A 27,844-nucleotide genomic window follows, 5' to 3' on the forward strand; every position below is an offset into this window, starting at 1 on the left:
CTCAAAGACAGGAAAACTTTCTGGTTTGAATTTGATTTTAGACAAAGAGGAAATATGCTGAAAGTTAGAGAGCAAGCAGGAGCAAGGATGCAAAAAACTTCTGCCCATCAGGCAGAGATTCTGAAGAAAGTTTCCACACAAAAACTACTGGACTGTGTAATAGTCTTCAAGGGAAGTGACAGAAAACCCAACTCTCATTGCACTTCAAAACAAGCAAACACTCAGAGAATGTTCCTAAGGGAACAATTTGACACTGGCAGGACAGTGAAATTCATGATCTAACCGTATTTTCCAATCTTTAAATTCTCCTGCTCAGAAATCTTCAAGTATAATTTTCCATTTAACAGCAAACTGAAACTACATACTGTTCAGTGTTTCTCATTTTAGGCTCTTGATTCCTTGGTCTGATATGGTCAGACTTAAAATCTGCTTGTATATCTTTACAGTACTATGGGATTTAGGTGTAAAGGTACCACAGCTATTGTCAGAATCCAAGTCTTGGATAGCAGGAGTCTGCATGAAATAGATGACTTGGTGGCATACGATTTTGTCCTTTTCACTTTTATTCTTGTAAGCATATGGTCAAAGGTTACTGGCACAACTTCACAGGTGAAACTCTTTGAAAGAACTAAGCACAGCACTGTGCGTCTGAACTGTCCATCTGTCACTTGGCAACAAAAGGCAACATCTGTAGCTGCTTAAATATAAATGAACAACCCAAACCAGAACCCTTGGTGCAGGACTGCTATTTAACTCAGCATTACAATGCTAAACAGACTGAGTGCCCAGACAGCCTACTCATTTCATTCAGCAAAAACCTATTCCCCCTATTCACCCGCTTTTTAACCAGGTATGCTCTAAGATCAGTTGGCGTAGCCCAGCAGGCTCTGCACTAGCAAAGATCTGTTGGATCAAGCTTGACAAGCACAATTAAACAACTGGTTTTGCTGCTTCAAGTTATAAACTGGCCATCACTGCCATATTTAGTTTGCACTGACAAAAAAACACTTAGGAATTCTGGATTAACAAACTACACAGGCAGCAGAAGGTGGGCATCACACTTAGTTAAAGCCTCAATGATTTAGTAATCATTAATAATGGTTTTAGTAATTTCCAGGAATAGTAAATTAAATTGGATAACTATTGGGCCATTACAGCTCCTACCCTTACTTAAAATGACAAGCAATCACACAACACATCCAAATTTGTATTAAAAAGACAATGTCTCTGGACAAATACAGCATCCTCATCACTCTGTTAAGTGCCTAGACTAACAGAAGATCACAGAAAAGAAAATGTGCACTTAAATTATCCTTACAGCTCTTCATACAATACTCTGGAGATCTCCAATTTAAATTCTGTGCAGGCTCACCTTTATTTGCAAGATTACATGACCATGGCATAAGGAGAGATTACGTCACTGGTAATTAGGCCATACAATTCTCACCTTCTTGAGGTCCTCTTTGGAGAACTTCTCATAAGGATTTTGTTCCAAGTAAGCCATATGTTCTGCATTGTTGCTTCCAAATCCCGGGCCTTTTCCCTTCTTACCACTAGGCTGTTCTCCAAATGGGTGGTGTAAAAGATCAAAATGAAGCATAGTAATCATCTCTTTCTTTATTAGCTCTTCACTTTTCTGCAAGTCTGTTAGAGGTGGTTCCACATTTAAGGGTCTCAGTATTGTTTCATTAACCTGTCCAGGAATTAAAAAAGTTCATAAATATCATATACACCAAAGATCACATTAAATTTATACACCTCCACCTGAATACGAGTTTTATATATGAGCTAATCCATGCAGAAGAGGTGCCAAAATCCCTTGCAGTGTGACACACATACAGCAACCCAAACACTCAACTGTGGTTTCATTTGTGAATATGAAATACCTCAGACAATTTTGCTGCAAAAGTTTCCCATAATGCTGAAATCAGCATAATCAAATAGAGATTTCATTTTCTCATGATCTACTTAGACTGTATTTCCTCCTATAATGGTTAAAACCTCTGTATTTTTTTCTCCTTAAAAGTATATTTTGTTTCCACTTACTTCAGAAGGTCGCGGTAGATTCTTCTGAACAGCTTTGTGCATTCTTTTCAGTTCTTTCACACGTTCTGCCTCTCGGAGAGCCTAGACAAACAAGCTAAATGTTAATCCAGCTACTGGAGTACAATCAGATGCTTCCTAGAAATATACATGATATAAAAACTAATTAATTACCACAGCAAAGATTCCTTAAAGACTTCATGTTAAAAAGCCAGAGCTAAATAATGTGATGACATCATAATTTAGTGCCTCTAAACAGGAAGAGTGTAGCAGACTAAGAGGAGAGATATCCTAAAATGTAATTTCCGGCCATCACATTCTCCTTCATCCTCAAGCCCAGCAGACTTCATTCTTCACAGATTTCTCTACCATCAGGTTTGACAGCTGCTTGAACTCTCCAGACACAAAATCCACCAGGAAAAGACAGACACTTAAATTTGCAGCCAGGATTGTGTTTGTTCTCTTCGATGACTTGGAGTAACTACTCATTAAAGCAATACACGTGAAAGTGTAAAAACATAAGATTTCTCCTTATATTCAATTTTCAGTCAATAATTAACATGAAAAGGCAGTGCCACCTAAAACTTCAGGAAAAATAACCAATATCCTCCATGCTCTAATTCTAGACATGTCAAACCTTCATTCTCTTGCATGATATTACAACTCAAATTGTTTTCTCTATTCTACGTGCGTAAATTATCCATATTTATTCAAACTTTTTATTAAGGGATGTATGCATAAGACATGCATATATATGCACATAATGTGATCTTCCCCAATCGGGACAAGCTAGAAACTCAACTCTGGGAAATGCTTAGCAGATATCAAGGCATAGGATTTTTTTTTTTTTAGTATTTTGTTAACTTGCCAAGTGCATTGATTGGCAAAAAACCCTCTGAACTAAAAATTGCCATTTATTTGAAGATATATAACAAAATTAGATTTGTATCATAAAAATCAGGATAAGCAATAAATGGAAAAGACACTGTTCTTACAAACATAAAAATTTAAGGTGTCTCTAATTACATGCCAGTGCAGTTATTTAACCTGCAGAATTTAAGGCATCACTTTATCAAGCCTTCCTTGATTCTGAAAATAAAAAAGGGACCCATTCACGGCTCAGCTGCCTGGTAATCCTTTGGTGCAAGTCATACAAAAGGAACCAATTCACTGCCTGGAAGATCTGTATCTGTGTGCTACCAGCCTGCTGAATTTGTATGTTACCTATCTTACATTTCATAACCAGTAACTTTTAACTTGAGAGAATATGAAACTGAAAAAGAAAAAAGGTACAACAGTACAATTCCCATGTGCTTACAGTGAAGAGTGTGCCTCTGCAGAGAAATGCTTTTAATTATATTTTTATCTTTTGGGGGAGAAATGCAGGACTTGGGGCATAAACACTCATGACTTCATCGTAGAAAATGACAAACGAAATGTGATACATAACATTAACAAATTAAGAAAACAATTCCGAGAGAAAACTGATTTAGCCTATGTGTGTGTGTACACTGAAGTCAGCAGAGAAAACAGGTACATTTTACTTTGTAGAAGCTGTACCACTGCCACTGAACAGGTATGAAACTATGGGAACAATACAAGAAATATTTTATTATAAACCAAAGGCACTATCTGCCTCACATACACTCACCTGCTTGCGGGCATCTATATCAGCAGTGTCTTCTACAAAGGTTTCATCTATTTCATGTTCCTCAAGTTCTTTTTCTGCATTTTCAGGTAAAACAATCTCAAAGTCATTCTTTGGGGCAGGAAGGGCCATGAGTCCAAGGCGCAGGTGTTCACGAGACTCTCTCTCCTGTTGAAATAAACAGTAAGATATAATGCTTCTGGATTCATGAATTAAGGTGCAATTCAATAACATTCCATTCATCTGCATTAATAGACATGAACAATACACAGCTGATATAATCCAGCTATCTTTGATTGCTACAAAGTCAACAGAAACAAGATCTTCTGAAGTCTGACAAGAGGCATGTTACTAATCCAGCCTAGCTACAGACCACCATACCAGAGTTCATGCACTTTTCATCACAGAAACTCTTTGATACTAAAAAAAAAACATTAGGCAGATTTCTTAAAGACAGCTAATGAAATCTTCAAACAGGCTGAAATACACTCAAGTAAAACAACAGCACAGCACCTTTGCCTCACAGTAGCTTCAGTACAACAGCAGAAACTCACATAAACACTTTCCAAGAAACTGAAAATATGTGGAAATGTGATGATGGACACAGAGGTTATCTGCAAGCCTAACGGGAACTTTCTTCCTTGAAGTTGCTCACAAATCTGAGGAATGTTTGCCTCATTTTCGTCCTCTGTCACAATACCAGATCTGGGAACCAGTGGAGTCCATCAGGAAACTGAAGCCCCAGTATTCCTTCTAGCAGCAAAAAGCCTTTTTACTATAAAAAGGCTAAGACAGAACCAAAGTAAGTAAATAGACAATAAATAATCCTTGCCCTGCAAGCTAGGAGGAAATCTGAAATTCTGAACTTGAAGAGCTGTTTTCATGAGCAGAACGTGCCAAACACTTGAAGTGGATATCCTTAGCTAGCCCAAAAAGAAAAATGTCAATAGCTCTGGTGGGAGATATCCAAGCCACAGTTAAGGCTGCAGAATCAGCCACATAAAAGGAGTTCCCAAGGTGCTACCTATTAGGTATATGCCGTTTTATACCATGGCTAATTGGCAGGGTACATCTGGCTCACTCTCCAAGAATAGAAACATCTGTTGAAAAGGCGATGAAAGAATCTGGATGGGACTCGGATTACTGGACATCTCAAAACCAAGTGCTCCTAATGGCAAAAATTAAACTCCTTTAGCTCAATGCTGTCAACACGACAGACTGATGAAAAGGTCCTGTAGGTAAACTGGGAAGCCAAGATGATGAGGGATTTGAGGGCTGTGTGGAACAGCAAGAAAAATGAATCTTTGCTTGATATATTTCCTGCTCAGCTTCAAAGATACAAGTAGGACTGAAACTTAAGCATGTCTTCCTTGACAAACAGCTTGAGCGTGCTTTCACTGAGCACACTGAAATCCATTCTAAGTGGCAAGATTTCTGTTCTTTCAAATAAAGATTTGATTTTATCAGGTGATGAGTACAGACCTGCAGACAAGTGGTAGAAATAACACTTGCTTTTTCCCTTCTTAAGTGTTTCTTACCATTTGTTTTGCATAAGATGGGTCACTGTAATCTGCCATTCCCTCTTCTGGGTTGATGTTCAATTTATCACGTAGTGGAGTTCTACCAGGAGTTGTACCAAGCACAGGTTTAGGAGTTAGTCCTCCACGAGGAGTTAAGCCTTCTTGTCCATGAGGTGTCCTAGAGGAAATGCAGAGGCAGATAATTATTTTTTCCCTTAAAAGCTCTACTTACCAAAGTCTGAATGCTAGATAAAGTTACGTAAATACCATTAACAAATTCAATCTAGATTTTTTTCTTGGGAGGAGGTAAAACTATAACATGCAATTAGAAGAATCCAAAAAATAAATTGTTTAAACCTGTCAAGGTGTGACCAAGGACCTGCCAGTCTGAAATCTAGACACATCATTATGTGAAGAGACATTTCAGAAACTACATCAACACAACCTCCCACTGCTACGTTTGAAAGAAGAAATTATCCAGTCACCAGGCACTATTTTGGGATACAGTAACGAGGATTTGATTGCAAGCTCTGATTTCCTTACCACCTGTGGCAAGTCGTTCACTCTGAATTCATCTGGCCTAGCAGCTGTCCCAACTTAGAATTCCATTAATCACTCTGAAGATGTCTTTCTGCTTTCACTGATTATTCAGGAGTAATTACATTACAATAATTACTTTTAGGAATCTAAGGTTAGGCAAGTTAGATTAAGCCTTAGATTCTGTGCGGCTCAGCTGCTTTTCTTCTAGACTGGGAAGAAATTTTGTTCTCTATCCCAGTAACCTACTATATGAAAATCTTGCAGATATGGTCTTGGATATAGTAAAAAGTTTTCTGTTGCCAGCTTATAATGAGGTTTCACATAGTGGTGATTATGGCAGTAACAATGAACTGATAAGATACTGTTAACTGTCTCAAACAAAGTAAGTTCAGGATGGGCAAAACTTTTAGAAAAAAGCCTACACTGTGGTACTCACCTGTGCTTACGTGATTATTTTCAGACAGTAATGATAAGTATGTGTACTGTAGAGAATCATGCTGGCAGAGACAGCTGGACCAGACGATTTAATACATAATTTCCACCACTAGATATTGTAATTCTGTAGTGCAAGGAAGATACCATAATGGTGGACAAACACAACTGGCCTGACATGCACTACTGGTCCTCTTCTAAATGATACAACAGCACCTTATTTACTGGGTGTGTGTTTGAGAGGCAAGTGATACCATCCTCTTGCTTGACATTGTTCACAGATGTTTTAATGAACTCTCATTTAGGATAACAAATAGAAGCAATAGCATTTGCAGGATGACACCCACAAAAACCCAGCAAAATTAATGTTTCGTAGAATATACTGAGATTTACTGCCAGGCGGTGTGACAGTGGCCCAAGTTGCCCTGAGAAGCTGTGGGTGCCCCATCCCTGGAAATGTTTAAGGACAGGCTGGATGGGGCTTGGAACAACCTGGTCTAGTGGAAGGTGTCCCTGCCCATGGCAGAAGGGCTTTAATTAGATGATCCTCAAGGTCTCTTCCAACCAAAAGCATTCTATGATTCTATGATATATTTATTTTGTTGATTATACTAGCAGAAAAGTTTTACACTGACTTCCCAGAAGAAACAATTTCCAAGTAAGTGGGTTATTTCTTCTAGTTGTCTCAGTTCCATATAGTGTTTAAAACCCTATAACCTCACAGCTTTTAAGAAAAATCTTATAACTAGGATGTGGAAAAAAAAAACCAACCAAACCCACAACAACCAAAACAAAACACCTAATGCAAGGCAACAACTTCCATAAAAACCTTGCATCAAAACATTACAAATTTCATACGACCAGAGGAGGAAAGGGTGTATTTAGATTAAATATTGCAAATGACTCTGCTTCACTACTCTGCCTTCTTAAAAAGTTATGGCTTCCCTTTATCTATTTTTTTACCACTTTACGAATTTATTTTGTTCTTTCTGCTCAGTCTTGGATATTCACGCTGATAAAGCATTTCTGCAAGCAAGCTAAGTTGATACATAGGTACCACATTTACATGTGCAAATCTGAACTTCAGAAGCTAAAAAACCCACCACAAACAAAACACCCCAACACCCAAACAAAAATAGAATGTTTTTACATTTTTTAATATAAAATCACCCAAATAGCAGCCAGACCACTCCAGGCCAAACTCTACATTCATTCTGCACTGAACTAATGTTAATAGATCTCCAGAAAGGTATTTATGTAGATCCAATTAAAAAGAGCAGGGCTTTTGCACATAGCTTTAAAACACCAAAATAAAGCTTCTTTTGAAAAGCTGCCATAAAGGCTTTTTTATTCCTTTCTCCACTTTTCCTACTAGCATGATACAAGTAAAATTAAAACTTAAGTGGAAAAAAATTGACAGACAAAATGTACCAAGTGTAGTATTTGGTAGTAGTTGAACCATACTTGGCATTTGTTGGATATATACTTATTCAGGACCCACTGCAATAGTTTAACCACCAATTCCATGCTATTTAGGTTGGCAATATAAGAAATATTTTATTTTGCATATATACAGCTTATAAAATATTTAATCCAGCTTTAAAAAAATTCAGTGTGGGTTTGGCTAAGGGACCTCCTACACTTTTGACTCAGAGGTAATACTTTGGAAAGGTTAAGATCCACATACAGACTGACACTGTATCTTACTATTTATACCCCTGTATTACTCCAGTGTAATTTATATAGCTACAAAGCAGAGAAGGCCTCATTTTTGGACAAAAACTCCAGTGAGCTATACACTGTACAAATACAGCCAATGATGTGGCAGAGCTTGCAAAAGACACAGAGAAGGAGAAAGGTGTACAACAAGGGCCTGAAATAAAAAAGTGTGTTAAAACTTGTTTCAAAGCACTGATCATGACCTATTATTTCACACATTGAAATCCACTCTGCTCACCCATCTCCAACAGATACGTGCCCATCCCAGCGCCCATTAGAAAAGGAGTCTGCTTTACCTGAAGGGTGTGGAAAGCACAGTATTTGGAGTCTGGATAACCTGTTTCTGTGGTGTTACCCCTGAAAAATCACTTTCATGCAAGGGAGTGTTAAGTCCTCCTTTCAGGGGGGTATCCACATTTGTGAGAGCCATCAGATTCTGGGCTTCCTGTAAAACAGACAATACATGCAGTACATCACTAAGACTTTTCATTGTCACACTCTACTCTGTACAACAGATTCACTAGCAGTAACAACAGCTGAAGAATTATTTAAATACCAGTGAGTTTGTGGGAAACATTTAACACTTCTTAACACCCATACACAGGTATTTACAAACCTGACTGTTCCACTGAAAGGGATTTTAAACTTTATTTTCAGCAGAAGATGTTACCAACTGGAGTTGCAAAAATGAGTGGGTTACTTAATGTTTCAGCTTTCTTCAGTTTGCCAGACTCCATAAATTTGCAAAATTTATTACTGAGTGAATACTCAAGTCATCCTAAGGATCTCAATTTTCAGGGAGCAGCACAGCTGCACTCTGAAATGCAACATCAGTGAAGTTTATCCAAGCTGTACTTCAAAGGGAATGTTCCAACAGAGAGGGTCACTATCCAGAGTTTTTGTCCATGATTCAGTTGGGCTTTTTAGGAATACCCCCCTATTTTTTCTTTTTTCTTCTACAGTGAAGAATTAGGTCACTGAAAATGAGCTGACATAATGAAACTACTGCATATAGCCATTATCTTGAGAGAAGACTACCACTGCAACTGCTGACCTGTGTATACACATAATACTGCAACATACATGATGTGAGATTACTCCATCTGAAGGTGAATGTGATCCCTCCGGCAAACACTGCATAGAGACTTAGGTCATGATCTGTAGAGTCAGGAGCTTTCTCTTTTCTACTATCATGAAACTGTTAGAATACAGCTAATTATCAACATAAGTTGGGGATTTTTGTTTCAGGGTGGGTTTTTTGGGGTGGACTTTTGTTCGTTTTGCACACTAGCAACACTGATTTTATTTAGCCATGTCCCCACAGTCAGCAAAACATTACCCAACACTACCAGGTTTTGAAAGAACCCAGACACTCATACAATCAGTATAACACAAATATAACTTGCAGGTTTTTGACAACCTTTCTCTTCAGTGGTTTTAAGCCAATAAAGTGCTAGAAAACTATTCCTGTATTGTTGCAGTTAATTACTTCTTGTTAACTGAACTAAAAACTGAACAGCAGAACATAATTAGGAACAACATAAAAGACTGCTTTAAGGACATCAACATTATATACATCTTCAATGCTGAGAGGAACCCAATACTAGAGGAAATTATCAAAAAACACCAGGAGAATGGTTAATGCTAGAAGTTGCCCACAGTATGTAATACAAAAAAAAAAAAAAATCACAGTATTTAACAGATAGAAGTGGATCTGCTTCTACGCTTTTCAGTGTGCCCTGGAGATCACGTCTGTTCAAACCCGAGTACCACATACAACCTAATGAATGTTTCTATGATACTTACACCTTCACTAAAAATACAAGACCATAGAGTAAACTTAAGTTAGACATTAGGAAGAAGTTCTTTACTGTGAGGCGCCAGAACAGGCTGCCCCATCCATGGCAGGTTGGATGGGGTTTTAAGCAACACAGTCTGGTGGAAGGTGTCCCAGCCCATGCCAGGGGGGTTGAATGTGATGGTCTTTAAGGTCTCTTCCAACCCAAACCATTCTGTAATTCTATGATTCTGATTTTATACATTTATACTCTACCTGCAGGATCCTGTCTTGCGCTGCAGGAGTTCTGGGAGTCCTCAGTGCTATGTTGTTGTTGGTCACGCTATATTCAGACAGAAGAGTGCTGGAAGCTGAATTTGTAATTCCAGATTCCTCAGCAGTTTGGCGTGCAATCTCACTTGCCTGGCCTACTTTCACGACTTCTTCAAGCTCCGTATCAGATATCTTTAAAAGAGAAAATCCCAAGCCATAGTAAAATAAAATACAACCACGAGATCCACTTGATAAAACAGAACTCACTGACTGGCATTGGTCTTTTAAGTCATTTACTGATCAATGAACAGCTTACCTGAGGAGCTGGAAGAACCAGCTTACTTCTTTTTTTGGTAAATTCTGACACTCCACTGGTCTGTAGAATAGCTGAAGGCAAGTCTGACTCTTTTTTCCGTTTCATATGTTGTTTGTCTTTTTTGCGCTCTCTTCCCTCCCTTTCACTGTCATTACAGATAACAGAATCATTTCAGAACATTCAGAACAGCTACAAAGTAAACCAAACAAGCAATGAGCAAAAATGCTGTACGTTATCTAAAATACTGTATGTTAACTATCAAAAATTGGATATGCTGAAATAAAACATGTTGCAGGAAGAGTGAAACACCTTGTGGAGCACAAGTTAAGTGATTAAATATGGTCTACAGATCTTGCAGCAGAACCTACAAGACAGTGTAATGCTTCTAAATTCTGGACTTAGGCAACAGGTGGTTGCTTCAGCTACAATCAACAGCATCACTGGAACAAGAAAAAAATGTCAATCCAAGAATGCAGATAGCAAGAATAAGAGGATGTGAACAGTCCCTTTTCTTCAGCAGCAGCTAAGGGAACACAAACATCTTCTGTGGGATATGGGAACCAGTTCCTCTTCAGTATGTAATAAAAATGGTATTTTCTTCAAACAGCAGTGAAGTCAGCCTGTGAAATCATAAGTGTCAGTTTGAAGGTCCTGCCAGCCCCTCTGAACTACGAGCCATACAGAAAGAATCGATCTCATCACAAGCTAATGAACCAAATCATACATAGTACTGGACCTACTCTCTCAGTAAAAAGCAGTTGGCAGAAGTAGTGGGAAATGCAAGTGTATAATTAAACATGTAACATGCTGATCATGATGAAGATGGGCATCTTATTTCTCAACTGCATTTTTTGTGGAGGGGGAGAAATTAACCATTTCAGGAAATTCTACTTAAGAACGATTCTATCAGAAGTGATACTACAACAAGCAACATCTACTCCTGTAAGCAATCTTATTAATGCTATTACTTCAAGAAAGGACTGCAAAGGCACTGCTTACAGAAAATGAACCTCGAAAAAAATCCTAAGATTTCCATTTAAAGAGCAAGAACATGCATGAGAAACTTTATTCTCATGGATAAAAAAGGTCAACTATGCCTTTTAGAAAGATATAAAGACTGAAAAGGTAAAAGCAACCTTTCTGTCCTACAGAAAATACAACTCCTGCCCATATTATACTTCAGGCATTTTTAGGACCTAACATATCTGCATATGTACACATATATGCACACACAGATACACACACATATATATATATGAAGTTTGGGTTTTTTTTTCAAATATACTATTTTCTCCTTGGTAAAATACACACTTACGATCTCAATTCTCCATCCAGGTCTTGCTGACGTAGCTTTCTGAAATCTGCATCCAGAGACTGGTAGTTTTCCTCTGATGTGTCATAAAAACCAGGAGCAGGCTTCTTTTCAAATGGAATTTCTGCATTATAATCCACACCTCTCTTCTTTTTTCTTTTCTTCTGAATTTCAATTCCAGCAGCCCGAAGTTCTCGTCTTTTCTGGAGAGCAGCAAGCCGTCTATAGAAACAGTAACACCATGTGATTTAAAATGCATACCATAGGCGTATCCTGTATCCTAAGATCTGGTACTACTTTAACAGGTTGCTGCTGAGATAGGGCTACATGTACTTCCACAAGAAAGAAGCTATTGTTGCAAATAACAAAAAATATCTGATTCTGCAATGGCTTAAGGCTGTGACTGAATTTATGCATTGTAAATGCTCCAGAGACAGCAAAAGCAGTTCCAATATATAAAACTAAGTTTACCTAGCTTCCTCCAGCTGCTTCTCTCTTGCTTTCCTTTTGGCCTTCTTTCCCTGTGTATTAGCCAGACGAGCTCTAGCTTCAGACAGCATTTCAAGTTCATCTAAAATAGTACAGACAAATACAAGGAAAAAATTACATTAACATCAGAAAGCAATTTTTAAAAACTGAATCAGTGCTTTTACAGGCACTCTAAATGACTGGGCTGCCCAAGGAAGTTGTGAATGCTCCATCCCTGGCGGTGTTCCAAGGCCAGGCTGGACAAAGCCTTGAGTGACACAGTTTAGTGTAAGGTGTCCCTGCCATGGCAAGGGTGTTGGAACTAGATGATCTTAAGGTCCTTTCCAACCCTAACTATTCCATGATTCTATGACTAATAAACTAGTTTTCTCCAAGTTGCCCCAATTTATTTTCTGAATCATTGGAAAAATGAAATAAAGACTTCAAGAAAAAAAATGCCTTCTGTTGAAGATTATTCAACATCTACAGCAAATCAAACTCATAGAATCATAGAATAGTTAGGGTTGGAAAGGACCTTAAGATCATCTAGTTGCAACCCCCCTGCCGTGGGCAGGGACACCTTATGCTAAATCATATCACCCAAGGCCTCGTCCAACCCGGTCTTGAACACTGCCAGGGATGGAGCATTCACAACCTCCCTGGGCAACCCATTCCAGTGCCTCACCACCCTAACAGTAAAGAATTTCCTTCTCATACCCAATCTAAACGTCCCCTGTTTAAGTTTTAACCCGTTACCCCTTGTCCTATCACTACAGTCCCTAATCAAGAGTCCCTCCCCAGCATCCCTATAGGCCCCCTTCAGACACTGGAAGGCTGCTATGAGGTCTCCAAGCAGCCTTCTCTTCTCCAGGCTGAACAGCCCCAACTTTCTCAGCCTGTCTTCATACGGGAGGTGCTCCAGTCCCCTGATCATCCTCGTGGCCCTTCCCTGGACTTGTTCCAACAGTTCCATGTCCTTTTTATGTTGAGGACACCAGACCTGCACACAATACTCCAGGTGAGGTCTCACGAGAGCAGAGTAGAGGGGCAGGATCACCTCCTTCGACCTGCTGGTCATGCTCCTTTTGATGCAGCCCAGGATACGGTTGCCTTTCTGGGCTGCAAGCGCACACTGCTGGCTCATGTTCATTTTCTCATCAACCAACACCCCCAAGTCCTTCTCCACAAGGCTGCTCTGAATCTTTTCTTTGCCCAACCTGTAGCTGTGCCTGGGATTGCTCCGACCCAGGTGTAGGACCTTGCACTTGGCATGGTTAAACTTCATGAGGTTGGCATCAGCCCACCTCACAAGTGTGTCAAGGTCCCTCTGGATGGCATTCCTTCCCTCCAGGTTATCAACTGAACCACACAGCTTGGTGTCATCGGCAAACTTGCTGAGGGCACACTCAATCCCACTGTCCATGTCAGCAACGAAGACGTTAAACAAGACCGGTCTCAACACTGATCCCTGAGGGACACCACTCATTACTGGTCTCCAGCCGGACATTGAGTCATTGACCACAATCTTTGTGTGCGGCCATCCAGCCAGTTCTTTATCCACCGAGTGGTCCATCCAGCAAATTGATGTTGCTCCAATTTAGAGACAAGGATGTCATGTGGGTCACTGTCGAATGCTTTACACAAGTCCAGGTAGATGACATCAACTGCTCTACCCCTGTCCATCAGTTCTGTAGCCAAATCATAGAAGGCCACCAAATTGGTCAGGCAGGATTCCCCCTTAGCAAAGCCATGTTGGCTGTCACCAAGTACCTTGTTGATTTTCATTGCCTTAGCATGCCATCCAGGAGAATCTGCTCCAAGATTTTGCCAGGCACAGAGGTGAGACTGACTGGTCTGTAATTCCCCGGGTCATCCATTTTCCCCTTCTTGAAAATGGGGGTTATATTTCTCTTTTTCCAGTCATCGGGAACTTCACCTGACTGCCATGATTTCTCAAATATGACGGCCATAAAATGTCTACATAAAGAGGCAAACTGACCACACCAATGTAATTACATCAATTACATCTTCAGCTAAGAGGACTGTTGTTAGACCTTGTCAATTTTATTTATATCCAGATCCAAGACTGCTACATATGTGAGCCTGTGACTCTTGAAAACCACTGTTAGTCCATTAATGGAATTTTAGCAACATTCATTTTTTAGTTTATAACACTGCTATGTGCAAGGAAAAAAATAGTCATGTAGTCCTTCTGCATGGATTCATCTGGAAGGTACGAGCTGATGGGAAAAGATGAAGATACAGAAACAAGAATGGCAAATGAGCAGAGCATTTGTCAAAGCAAAGAACAGTCAGTCATGGTTAAGAGACAATGAAGACAACTTCAACAGCAGAAAACACACCAAGGAGAAGGAAACTGGAAAAGTACAGCTGACTGGCCAGACACAGAAATAAGACAAGACCTGTAAGAAAAAAATGATCTCGGCGTGGAGAAAAAAAATACAAGAGAAACCCAGGGTACAGAGGCTGTGTAAAAAGATAAAACGAAAAAGAGATCACATTTCTATCAGAAATGGCAAACAAACTCCTATCTTACCCTCATCCATGTCAATAGGATCTGGCCTGGCTGGTTTAGTTTCTGGATTTGGATCAATTTCTCCAGGTTTAAGTTTCCGAGGATCATCAGCAGTTTCTTCCTCATTGTCTCTCTGAGCAGCTTTGTCCCTAAAAATGCATTTTACGAATGTGACAACTAGCTCTTTGTTTCCCCCAGGCTCATAATAACCATTAGGTCCCCAAAGACTGATCAAAAAAGGGTAACCTTGTACTACTTACCAGACATTAAGCTTGTTATACAACTACTGCAGGAAAAAATCATGAACATGGTACAGTTACATAATCTTTAATCAGAAAGAACACAATGCAGTATGACATTATAATAAAATATTGTATAAAACACAATATTGATAAAGCTAATAGTAAAGAATTCTCCTCAAGCAGTGTGACAAAAAAAAATAATTGAGTTTCCCATTATATATTACACTAAACCAATCACAACAGAATTAAGCAAGATCATGAGGGAAAAGAGCAGTTTCCTTCTCTTCTCACAGCCTAAAGAAACCCTCTGTAGCATACAGAGACGTTTCATACAGCACATACAGCATTTCATACAGAGCATACAGCACATTCAGTCATTTCAACAACATGTGGTTTATGTCTTTTTTTTCTTCTGTCACACACCCACACGTACTAATCAACCAGTCAAAAAATACCCAAATAAACCTCAAATGTAAGCCCATAAAAAACATCAATCTTGACACTCCTCTAGCCAGAAGGACCAGAAGTAAGAAAACATACACCTATCTCTATTCAAGCCTGTTCTCTGGGTTCCAAAAGCTGTGTCTTTCAAGCCAGGCACGCTCACTGAAAAGAAATGGTCCTTAAGGACTTGCTTACAAAAGGACTGTCAGCTTGAAACCATCAGCACCATGGTAGAAGGGAACGACACACTGCTACAACAAATTCAACAGATTTTCTTGGCATGCACCTTTAGCAAAACAGTAACTCACAGCAGAAATTCATAGTGCTCCAAACACTGTGCAGCAGTTCTCCCAATAATTGGGGCAATGGTTCTCCACTGGGTTGGCATTAGCTTGGCCAGGTGCAAGAGTTTCTCCTCCTCTTCCCGTGACCACTCTGTCTTTTTGATGCTTGGGTCTAGCCATTCATACCTGTTAAAAACAGAAAAAAAATCAGGATGACAGATCCAAGCCATCCATTGATTTGTCTTGAATTAATTCAGAAGAGTGTCCACCCAAAAAACTACAATGAAATCTCAAAATCTTGTCATACAAACTTCACAGAAGCTTTGTCTGTGCAAGAGGATGTCACTCCAGAGTATTTTTATGACAAATGTATTCAAGCTTTAAAGTGTACTGTCCATCAGTTTTTATACACATATGGACTCTTCTTTCTTCTGACATCTCTAGTCTAGCAAAGTAAGGAGTCACAGAATCCAGAAAAACAAAAGTAAAAACTGCAGCAACTAAAGGTTCCATAAGTGGTAGATTTGTTTGGTCTGGATCCTTTAACGGTCATCTTACCAATCTCAAACTCTGCCAGTACTGTTACCTTTATATACAAGTACTGTAATAAATATGTGAAACACTGGCACATGCTGTCCACAGAAGCTGCTGCTCCCCCATCCTTGGCAGTGTTCAAGACCAGGTTGGATAGGACTTGGAGCAACCCCCCCCCCCCCCCCCCCCCATGGCAGGGGGGTTGGAACGAGATGACCTTTAAGGTCTCTTCCAACCCAAACCATTTTGTGATTCTATGTGCAGTTCAACAGTCAAGAAACTAAGTCTAATTTTCAAACAGTCTGAATTAGTTTTACGCTTCTGTTTTTTTAATATGAAGTTAAATTCCATTGTGCAATATCTAAACATTTATCCTCAAGCCAAATTACTGTTCTGAAAAACTAGGAAATTACCTTTAAGAGCAATTAATATCCTACAGTTTTACTTCCTTGGTGATTCTGATTAAAAATGTCCAAACAGAGGGGGGGGAAAAAGCATGTGCACAATTTTAAGTGATCCTGCATTTGCTAACACTGCAGGCACTGGCAAAGAGAACTTTTGTTCAATTACTTTCAAGCAACAGGAATTTGAAATATCCACAAGAGCAGAAATCACACAAACTTAAAACTACTGTTGCTTCATGGACATAAATTTATCTGTGGTAATTTCTCAATTCCCACTAATTATAAATCTCTCATTCCCAGTCATGGCACTTCTCACTTACCATCTGGCTTTGCACTGCTTTGCTGATTTTCTATGCAATAAAGATGCAATACGAGACCACTGGTTTTTGCCATATTTCATCACAGCTGCTTTCAAAATTTCATCCTTAAAAAACATAATAATAGTTACAGATCACAAGAAATTGCAAACCAGAAAGTCTGAGCTCAAGCAGAGAAGATCACTGTGGCTGTCATCCAACAGGCTGACCCAGTTCTTATCCACATTTTATTCTCAAGATGAATGAGGATTTGTATTTCACAGGCCAATTAAATTAATAAAGATTACATGAAAAAGACACATGATGATGATTATGGCTAGCTTTACAGACCCAACAGATCTTCCAAAACAACGCCTTTCAATGCTCTCTAATGCTCAGTTTTTAAAGGTTCTGTATGTCTTCCCTGAAGGACAGCAGTAAAGAGGTAGGGAAGTGCTTCTCTGGCAATGACACAACATTTGGAAAGAAAAATACAGAACTAACAGTTACCTCTGGGTGGCTTTTTTCAAACAATACCATAAAATCATAACCTTTTTGCATATTTTAATGCAAATGGAATATTTACCTACTAATGAAATATGCTGTTAAAAAGATATTAATACTTGATAATAAATTTTTCTTTTACATGTAAACATCTTAAAATAAATCACCTGAACGTTCAGAATGCAACATTCAGAAGTTCTGATCCCAAAGCCTATAAACTTAGGGGGGAAAAAAAGTAAAAATCTAATGGATTCAGCTTGGGAGCCAGATGGCTCATACACATCAAAGAGCACATTGAGATTTGATCAAAAGCTAGAAGCCCTATCAGTTGTCTGTCAATCCATCTACCAGTCTCTCCCCTCCTGTCGCTCTGATAAATGGGTTCATTATTTCTGGTTTCCTCACAGGCCAGAAAGTGGTATTTTAAACACATCAAAGCTATTCTGCAGCCTTGTCAAGCACAGATGTTCCTCTTCTGTACCCAGTAAGTACTTGTAGCTGTGTTCAGAATCCGTTCAGCTGTACCATGCAGATGCTAGTCATCACGGGCAGACACTGTGGCCCAGCACAGACATCTCTCAGAGCATACAGCAGCTTAATCTGTAAGATGATGATTAGCTCTGGTTTGAACTGCTACAGGAAGCAATTACTGTAATTTCTATTAAAAAATAATAATAAATCCTCTTGGGTTTAGGTTGTTTTTTATTTACTTGGTGCTATGTAGCATACAGTAGCCATACTGATGACATTAGCAGGTGTTTTTGCAAGAAATGAGTCATTTTACAAATGATCTGATATCAACTGGTTCCACGTTCTATATTTTTAGTCTTGTATGTATAATCAAAATGTTAATTAAAAAAATATAATATAGTACCAAAAGAGAGCAATTTCATCTCTGGTACACAAAGCAGCGAAAAAATGATGTGTTTAACACACTGCTGTATCTCTTAACAGCCACCAAAATAAGTCAATTTTGGAAGACCATGAGAATGGTGTCAGCATACAACAGTTCTTCCTGTCCCCTGCTGACCCCCAATTTAGCTGCTTCCTGGCACATAGCTGGTAACATCACAAGTGGTTAAAAACACATACAGCACTCTGTACATTATTAAAGGCTAGACCTTTATCTAGCTGCTTTGAGCAACATGGGCTAGTGGAAGGTGTCCCTGCCTATGACAGAGGGTTGGAACTAGATAAGATTTAAGGTCCCTTCCAACACATTCTGTGATCTATTATTTTTCTCACTGCTTTTTGGAACTAGCGTTCCAAACTGTACATGTCTAGTGTTCGGGGTATACAGCGGCAGTTCCGCACCTCAGTGTCAGGTAAAACCTTTTACTTTAAACATGCATCTAATAAAGCTGACATTCTTGACTTCTCATGTTGTTATTTTCCTTTTCATGACCAACTGCAGTTTTGAAAGCACGTGGTGGCAAAGGTGAGAAAAGGGTGTGTTTTTTTTTTCTTTGTGAACAACACATAGATTTGTGTGTACAACACACATTGGCCCGCAGATGAAGAGGGTGTACCCATCCTCATTCTCGCATCTGGCATGGTCTTGAAGGGCAAAACATTCCAGTTGCCTCATACCCACAGAGACGAAGAACCCTAACTGTACAGTACAAGACACACTCCAGCCTGCAAAAGGGGCATCTCCAAGAACAACCTGACCAACACACCCCCTACAGCTGCCGAGGGGACGGTTCCTCGGCGGGGGGGGGGGGGGGGAAGAGACACGACACACGCATGCCTGAGCTGCGTGTCCTCCCCAACGCGCAGCCTTCAGGAGAAACAACACGGACCTGATGAGAGGGGGCAAGCAGGAAGGCAGGCTGCCGAGGAGCCAAGCCACCAGAGCCATGTGCCTGCAGACACCTAACCATCTAAATCCCCTCTCCACCCCGGAGAGACCCAGTATCTCCCGCAACCCCACGCTGTTACAGCACACAACACACAAATGCCCCGCGCATGCGCGCCACGACCCCTCAATGAGCGCCTGCGCACTAGTGCAGGACAGGCCGTCCCCCCACAAACCGCTAAAACTACCCCCCGGGATTAAAGCGACCAGAGACCTACCTCAGTGTTCCGCCACACACCGCCTTTTATCATAATCCGCGGCATCTTGGCTGCGAAGGGGCTGGCAGTGCCGCACAGACAAAGCAGCGAGGGAAAGGAACGGAACACCGCCCGCCTCACAGGAACCAGCAGACACTCTGCCCAGGCGCTCTCCGCGGGGAAGCGTCGTCCTCTGCGCAGGCGCACAGGGGGGAAGGAAGCGGGGGAAGCTGGCTGCTCATGCGTAGTCAGGGTGGACCTGTGCCTTCTCTGCTGCAGTGTGGACGCGCTTTGCTGCTAGCGCCCCCCTGCGGGCCGGAGGTGTGCACAGCGCGGGGGGGGCAGACAAATGGAGAAGGAAGAGGAACAAAAGTAGATGCTGCACTTCAGGTGCGTTTTCTTAATTTGAAAAAAATAAAAACCAACCCACATGCATTTTCTGCAGCCCAAATGGCAACTGAGAGCAGCATCCAGCGATGTAAAAAACCATGCTGTTATTCCCTTCCTTCCACTGTAGATACATCTGGGTGGTGGTGAACAATATAGCAGCATGGTCCGATTCACCTGTGCTGATTTACTTACTGTGCTTAACTGTTATCCACTTATCTAGTAGACGTATAGCAGATAAAATAACACCCATTTGCTCAAGTTCTCATTAAGTGTGATTTCCTGGTATATGTCATTGCTTTATCTGAATTCAAGGTGCGTCCATAAAGAAAATAAAGCAATTTCTTTTTCTGCTGAAATAGAAAACAGGATTTAGGAAAGACTTTGAGTTTTGTTAAAACTCTGCAAGAATAAAAGATTATACTTTAAACTAGCAATAATAATAATAAAAATGTCAAGAACAGCCTATGTCCTTATTTAAAAAGGATTATGCCCTTACATTTAAATTTCTCCACCTTGGCAGACTAAGAATCACTTTTCATCCCCAAAAGTGCAGTGCGTTGCACAAGAAACACAGAGGAACCTCAGAAGTCAAATATTTTATTTTTATTAGAGGCAACCACCTGGAATAATCATTTTTACAAACTTAACAAGCTTCATGTGAAAGTATCCCCTCTTGTTCTTTATTACAACTAAAAGAAACTTATGCTGTTTACAAAGTCTTTAAAAAAAAATCTTCAATGAATTTAACTGCCTTAAATTGGGGTCCCTTCATTGCTGTATACCAAACTTTCAAAGAATCATTCTCTACCATATTTAGCTTTCCTAATCACATCAGATACATAGGCTTACAATTCTCTCCACCGTTTTTGTTTCCTCTTAGTACCTGTTCTTTTGAATTTTTCTTCAAATAAATGACTGGTATTGTACAGTAAGGTAAAAATTCCTCCACACTTGTGTAACTGTTAATATTTCTCAGAAATGCTTTTCTTTATTCATGTCAGGATAATGTTGTTCTTTCTTACAACTGTATTAGGTGGTCAACTCAGGTGTTCCAAGATCTGAATCACTCATTCCTGGCTTGTAGTAAAAACGTGTAACCATCAGGGCTCAGAGTCATTGATATTTACTTGTCTGATTTACTACAAAGAACTAGATCATTTAAATAGCTTTGCTGATCTGGCCTTAACTACACGCTTCCATTCATGAATTTTGATCCACACTTGGAAAATTGCATTCCAAATTACAAAATGGCTGTGAGTCCTCTGGAGTTAACCTGGTTCAAGGCCTGGTCCAGCAGGGACACACAGTATTGGCTGCCCAGGCCTCCCTTCCAGGTGGCTTCCAAGGATATCTGAAGAGGGGGACTCCACTACCTCCCAGCAACTGCTTCCAACCTGTCTTCTACATTACCAGAAAGCCCCTGCAAAATACTATCTATATTTATAAAGAAAAACATACATTTGAGAGCACTAAAAACATAGTGGTAGCTTCATGTTTCCATTCTCTAAATTAAGCTGTACATTTACTCTGCTGCTTCATGGACTGAACTGTAACATGAGGGGCGATTTGAACCAGTCCTCTGCTACTGCCTTTCCTTGGATAACACCCCTGTTATCAATACCACTGAACATGTTACAGCCAGTGATGTCCACACAGAGCTTCTTAGAACATGCAACTCTACAAAGCAATGAAAGATTCATCTATATTTGAATATAAAGTGGAAGAAGCATCTGTCTTCACCATGGTAACAACTGCTGTTCAGCACAAGTGATCCTTACACATGGTGCTGTAGATGCACAGGAAAGCTCTTTAACAAAATTTTATAGTTAAAGATATTGCTAATTCTCAATACATCAGCAAGAGCTTAAATTAACAGAAGTTCTTTGAAAAGTATAGTATTGTCTATTTTAAGAAACAAGAGTGGAGTAACTATCACCCTGAGAAAAGAAGAGGCATTTCATACTAGATTAACATTACATATCCACAAAAAATTGAAGATCAGTTTAAGCATTCCCAGGATCATAAAATATCTGATTAAGGACAATATCACCATTTCTGTCAGACTACTCAAAGGAATTACCAGAAGTACAGTCAAGATAATGGTTTTATCAACCTTTCATGTATACACACATACAGCAAACATAACCCTGTAATCGAGTGATGACACAAATCTTTTTTTCTGTAATTTTGTGAGATACTTTTTTTCTTGCAACACTTGCAAGAGAACCTGAAAGTAGTAAATGAACCTTTCAGCAGATGGGATGCAGCACTAAGCCTTGAAACACAATGACAATGTTTAAATGCAAAGCTTTCACTAGAAAATATAATGCGCACTTCCTTTCCCCCTTCAAGCGTTCTTTCAGTTAGTAAAGTTTTGGGGGTCTTTTAAGTAAAAAAGGGGCACAGAATAACTGTTTTAAACTGATGGACATATAAAGTCATAATTGACCTCATAACCTTAAGTTATGCAGCTCCAAGATCTTTAGCACAGCCTGTACTAGAAACAGAGCTGTTGCAAGAACCTGGAGCAAGTCAGTACCTCAAGTTTCACCCTCCGGACCACACCACCAGATGCATCCATTACCAGTCATTGTTATGGGGACAGCAGAGGAATGTAAAGCAAAGAACAAACTCAGGACATGCAAATCTCTTCAGAACCAGGTGCCAACTTGCAATTCCCGAGATTATATTTCAAGCTTATGTTGCCGCTTATGCTGCTCCAGAAGTTTTTTGGTAGGCAGCATCACATTACACTTCCTACAGTTGTGCTTTCTTTTGTGTGTTTTCACATGCTTTTGGAAAGCACATTTATCAAACGTTGAAAATTTACACCTTCTGCAGTGCAACTTTAAATGAGTCACCAAGTGGCGCTTCAGGTGGCTTGATGTGCGGAAAGCGACAGCACACTGACTGCATTTGTATGGCTTCTCCCCTGTGTGAATCCTCATGTGTAGCTTCAGGTTTCCGTTGTGGAGTGTGCAATAGCCACACTCCTTGCAAGTGTATGCTTTGACAGGTAGCTGCTTTTGTTCATAGAGACAGCCAGTAGATGAGCTTTCTTCATAAGAGTGTGAAGCCAGATGCCGTTTCAAGGACAGCCATTTGTTTGTGGAATAGTCACACTTCCTGCACTTGAGATAATCTGAATTATAATGCATGACTCTGTGTCTTTTAAGGTGACTGGAATTACGAAACTTCTTCTGACAAACACTGCAGCTGTAAGGTCTCTCACCTGTGTGAGTTCTTACATGTAGTTTAAGATTACTTAAAATGTAAGTAGCATACTCACACTCTGCACACTGATAGTATTGTGGCTGACTTTGTCCTAGCAAATCATTCCCTTTGCCCCCCTGGATATCTGGCTGTAGTCCAGAGAATTCTGAACCAAGCAAGGAATGGACACTTTTTGAACCTTCCAAGGAACCAAAATCTCTTTCTGGACACATACCTACAGGTGTGTCACGATGCCATTCAAGATCCTCTAAATAACTATTTACATAGAAGCAACGGCCAAACTCATATCCATTCTTTACATGAATTAGGCTGTGTTTCTGCAAATCATCTGCTGTTCTAAATGCCTTATTGCATTCTTCACACACAAACTGTCTTTCATTTGTATGACATTTCAAATGCAGCCTAAAGTTGCTATGAACAGTGGTAGCATAACTGCAGTGTTGGCACCTGTATGTTTTGAATGCAGACAAACTGGAAGGCCATGTCACCTTTAGGTTTTCCACATATTTATGATACGCATCAACATCTTGAACTTGTGAATGAGAGCCCTTGGAGTTGAAGAGAGGCTCCGCTTTACAAATGACAGCTTCCATATGGTGTGAATTCAGAGGAACTTCAGATCTATTCCCAACAGGTACGCTGCTGCTTCCACGGCTTTTTTCAGAGAATTTCTTTCTAGAGCGCATTTTCTTATTGTCCCACACATTATCTTCCTGCTTGGAGTCTACTGCTGAAGCTAGCATTCTCCCACCAAGACAATCATTTTCTTCACCACCAGGAAGAGACAGAGAAACAGTCTCCTGGGAATCACTGTTAGCTTTGCATATTTTTCTTTTATGATATTCATTGCTCTGATTCATATAACCATTAGCCTTAAACTGTTCATGAAATTTCTGATGAAAGCTGAGATGTCCTTTAGTGTAAAACACCATGTTACACTCATCACATGTGTAACTCTTTACAGGTCTTCGAGTTCTCTTTGTTCTAGTTGCTGAGTCAACCTGCTGCCCTCGGCAAGTTTCTTTGCCTGCATGTAATCTTCTGTGTCTCTTTAATGCTGTAGTGCTTGTGAAATTTGACTGGCAGAACTCACAGGAATACAGTCGAGCCCCTGTGTGCATGTAGCTGTGCCTTACCATGCTTGCAAAATACAATGAAAAAAAGGTGCAAAACCTGCACTGGTACAGCTTATATCCAGCATGCCAGTAGATGTGATTCAACAAATAGGATAAGCTAATGCAGGAATAATCACATTGAGGACACTGGTAGGGTGGTCTCTCTTTATGTCCCTTCATGTGATTAATAAAAACCCTAGGATCTGATGAAGCAAAGAAACAAATTCTGCAGGAAAACCTAACTGGTCTACTCAGAGGTGTGAAGTCCCTTTCTATTTTGCTGAAAAGTTTATTATATTTACTTTCTTTTTTCTTGGTCTCAGATTGTCTTTCTTCAGATCTTTTCTGACCAACTTTTCTCACATTCTTTCTATTTTTTCTTGCATTTTTCAACCTAGTTATTTTCTTATGAAGCTTAAGGTGGTTCTTAAGGTTGACAGAAAAGAAAAAGGTTCTTTTACAGAAGCAGCATTTATATATTTTCTTACCTTTATGAGCTGAATAAAGATGTTTCTTTAGATGTGCACTGCATTTATATACAGAATTACAAAATCTGCACTTCAATCTTTCATGCTTATTTGTAGAAGACGCTTTAGGAAGGGTTTTGATGGTGATAATATTACTTAGGCATGCTAAACCTTCTTGCTGGTTTGGGGATTCTTTTGGGCCTGCATGAAGAGAAATTACTTTTTGCTGCCGACATCTTTTTTTAGGAAATGGTGATAATGTCTCATAAAGATGATCTCCAGGAGTATTTGATTCAGCAGAAGTGGAGGCACTCATCTCCGGTTTCCCTGCCTCTTGTAGCAATTCTTGTGAAGTAGAAGAACATCCATTAACAAACGGAGCAGAACAATTATAGGTAAATTTTGGTTCTTCTTTCAAGCCACGCTTCAAAAGAGAACCCAGAGTTTCATCTTCAAATTTGCTTCTCTTATTGTTACTGGCTTTATTATCTCCATTCTCTGAAGAGTCAGGATCTACAGGGGAATAAAAAGTCACATGCATGACAGGTCATACAATCACCTATGTTCATGATTAATTGGTAGTAATAATCCTGAATTATCTAATGACTTGATTGCTCTGCACTCCATTTGCTTCCTTAATACTTTCCCATCTCCACTCTTTTAATGTCTCTCTTCCAGTACCTAAAGGGGCTGACAAGAAATTTGGAGAGGGGTATTTTACAAGGGCCTGCAGCAATACAACATGGGGGAATGGCTTTAAACTGACAGAGGGGAAATTTAAATTAAATATTAGGAAGAAGTTCTTCCCTCTGAGGGTGGCGAGGCCCTGGTACAGGTTGCCCAGAGAAGCTGTGGCTGCCCCATCCATGGCAGTGTTCAAGGCCAGGTTGGACGGGGCTTGGAGCAACCTGGTCTAGTGGAAGGTGTCCCTGCCCATGGCCGAGGATTGGAATAAAATCACCTTTAAGGTCCCTTCCAAATCAAACCACTCGGTGACTGTGTTCTCTGTATGTTTCCACATCCCATCCCCACCCCCACCCCCACATTTAGTGTCTTAAGATAAAAAATCCTAAATAGAAGCCTTCTTTCCACTTAAAGCTCCAAATTCCACTGGACAACACTACATCCCCTATACTTTTTAGGGAACAGCTTTATGCCAAAATTCCTATAAAAGTACCATCAACAAACTTTGCTAGGGTTCCATTCTCACAAATATGACACCTGTTTTGCTTCTTATTTTCAGATACTTTTTCCTAATGAAAGGATGCCTTGCAAACTGCAGCAAAATGCAACAGTACCAACTTAGTTTAATTTTCACATGAGTCTGTGAAAGAACTAAGCATACTCCAGCCAGTATTCTCTTTCTGCTGCATTTGATATTAATCCATGTTGAAATGCTTACTCTAAAATAAATGGGTCTCGCATTCTTCCTATACACTTTCCTACCTATTTCAAAACCTTGAGATTTCTGAAGCTCTTGCACTAGGTTTACCAACAACTTACGTTTCATTTCAACAATAGTTTCAATCTCCTTGGGGATTTCTGGTTGTTTCTCTTGACTGCTACCATTTGCAGCACTGACAGGCTCCTCTTCATGTTTGGGTATCACTGTCAATGTCACCTGGCTGTTTGTTCTGATGGTATCATAGCTACCCTCAATGCCAGCAGAGAAGAGAGGAGGAATTTTCTGAGAGCTGTCATCACCATCACATTCTTCTCTACAACTGGCTTCATTTCTCTCTGTAAGCTGTGTTTTGTAAGATGATGTAGGCAACATGTAATTCTGACATTCGTCCATGAATGCACCACTCCCATCAGTTAATTCGTATTCATTACACACACTCTTGGCAACTTGGTTTTTTTCAGTGTATGTTATACTATTATCCTCATTTGAAGCAGTCTTGTTTTCTTCCAAAATGCTCACACTGTTACTGTCATTTGAAGCTGTTCCATTACTTTGTAAGAGAATGCTACTGTTCAAGGTCACTTCCAGCTCATCCTCCTCCTTTGACTTGGGAACTGACTCTGCTTGCTCCTCAGAGTCATCTGGGAGAAAATCATCGTCACTCAGCACAAGCACGGTGATAGGGAGAACAATTTCAAAAACACCTGAGAACAAAAAAAAAAAAAAAAAAAAAGAGTATTAATACTATTTCCAAAATGCTGCATACATTTCTGGTGTCCCCAACACAAAAAGGACACAGAACTATTGAAGCAAGTCGAGAGGAGTGCCACAAGGATGATCAGGGGGCTGGGGCACCTCCCATATGAAAACAGGCTGAGAAAGTTGGGGCTGCTCAGCGTGGAGAGAGCTGTGTGGAGACTTCATAGCAGCCTTCCAGTACCTGAATGGGGCCTACAAGGATGCCAGAGAGGGACTCTCCATCAGGAGCTGTAGTGATAGGACAAGGGGTAACAGGCTAAAACTTAAACAGGAGAAGTTTAGATTAGATAAAAGGAATAAATTCTTCCCTGTGAGGGTGGTGAGGCTGCCCAGACAAGCTGTGGCTGCCCCATCCATGGCAGTGTTCAAGGCCAGGTCGGACGGGGCTTGAAGCAACCTGCTCTAGTGGAAGGTGTCCCTGTCCGTGGCAGGGGGTTGGAGCTTGATGAGCTTTAAGGTGCCTTCCAACACAAACCACTCTCTAATTCTACGGCCGCCGCTGTGCCGCGCACCTCCCACCGTGCAGGCCCAGGCCCAGGCCCAAGACCAAGCCGCCGCCGCGGTACAGGCTCCGCGCACGGATGCGATCGGGAGAAGCGTTTTCCAGCCCCCGCTGGATCTTTACCAGGGAAGCGGGCACCTACCGCTGTCGTCCGCCAGCTCCGAGCTCCCCTGAGTCACCGACATTCTGCTGTCCTCTCCAGTCCACTCCTCCTGCCACCCACACAGGCTTACGCACAAGGCCGCAACGGCACACCACACACCCCGGCCCTGCGCGCGCCCACGGGCACGTATCAGGGCGGAAAACAGCGCGACCCGGAGAGCGATTTCCCTGCGGCCAGCGGGAGGAGATGGGCGGGGCGTGCGCAGCTGCCGCTTCCTGATTGGAGGAAGCGGCCAGGAGGCGTGGCCTGAGCCGGGGTGGGGTGTCCGCTTCCTTGAGGGGGCTGTGTGGCCGTGGTTGGGGTCTTGGTGAGGATTGTTTATGTTGGTTTAAAGTTTGGTTTACTCACCCGGTGCCTGGACTGGAATACCCCAGCCGTGAGCAGGGAGGGGTTTTCGAAAGCTCTGCAAAATCCGTTCGCGTTTTAAGCAAAACAAGATAGCCCATCAACCGGGAGGTGGAG

General features: G+C 40.6%; 2 protein-coding genes across 3 annotated transcripts in view; both read right to left on the reverse strand.

Annotated features, from left to right (window-relative positions):
* Positions 1-19,550, reverse strand: part of CDC5L (cell division cycle 5 like) — a 35,423-nt gene extending 15,873 nt beyond the window's left edge. Inside the window, exons 1-13 of one of the 2 annotated variants that reach the window (XM_062638488.1) lie at positions 19,369-19,550; positions 16,813-16,916; positions 15,579-15,740; positions 14,606-14,733; positions 12,052-12,151; positions 11,584-11,802; positions 10,269-10,413; positions 9,956-10,144; positions 8,199-8,347; positions 5,230-5,389; positions 3,695-3,859; positions 2,047-2,127; positions 1,448-1,693 (exon numbers count right to left, since the gene is read on the reverse strand). In XM_062638488.1, the coding sequence (XP_062494472.1) occupies positions 1,448-1,693; positions 2,047-2,127; positions 3,695-3,859; positions 5,230-5,389; positions 8,199-8,347; positions 9,956-10,144; positions 10,269-10,413; positions 11,584-11,802; positions 12,052-12,151; positions 14,606-14,733; positions 15,579-15,740; positions 16,813-16,916; positions 19,369-19,413 (1,893 nt within the window). In that variant the 5' untranslated portion in view covers positions 19,414-19,550. The remainder of the gene's footprint in view (positions 1-1,447; positions 1,694-2,046; positions 2,128-3,694; positions 3,860-5,229; positions 5,390-8,198; positions 8,348-9,955; positions 10,145-10,268; positions 10,414-11,583; positions 11,803-12,051; positions 12,152-14,605; positions 14,734-15,578; positions 15,741-16,812; positions 16,917-19,368) is intronic. The other variant, XM_062638487.1, reaches the window with a different exon arrangement.
* Positions 19,551-22,221: 2,671 nt separating this feature from the next.
* Positions 22,222-26,688, reverse strand: LOC134173960 (zinc finger protein 91-like). The gene is made up of 2 exons (XM_062638486.1): positions 26,057-26,688; positions 22,222-25,066 (listed from the first exon to the last, which is right to left on the reverse strand). Exons 1-2 carry the CDS (start codon positions 26,349-26,351, stop codon positions 22,422-22,424), a joined length of 2,940 nt encoding a protein of 979 aa, XP_062494470.1. The 5' UTR covers positions 26,352-26,688; the 3' UTR covers positions 22,222-22,421.
* Positions 26,689-27,844: the final 1,156 nt, after the last annotated feature.

Source organism: Pezoporus occidentalis, unplaced genomic scaffold (assembly GCF_034315485.1).
Source record: "Pezoporus occidentalis ecotype Australia unplaced genomic scaffold, CSIRO_AGI_Poc_V1 ctg57, whole genome shotgun sequence".
NCBI lineage: Eukaryota > Metazoa > Chordata > Aves > Psittaciformes > Psittacidae > Pezoporus > Pezoporus occidentalis.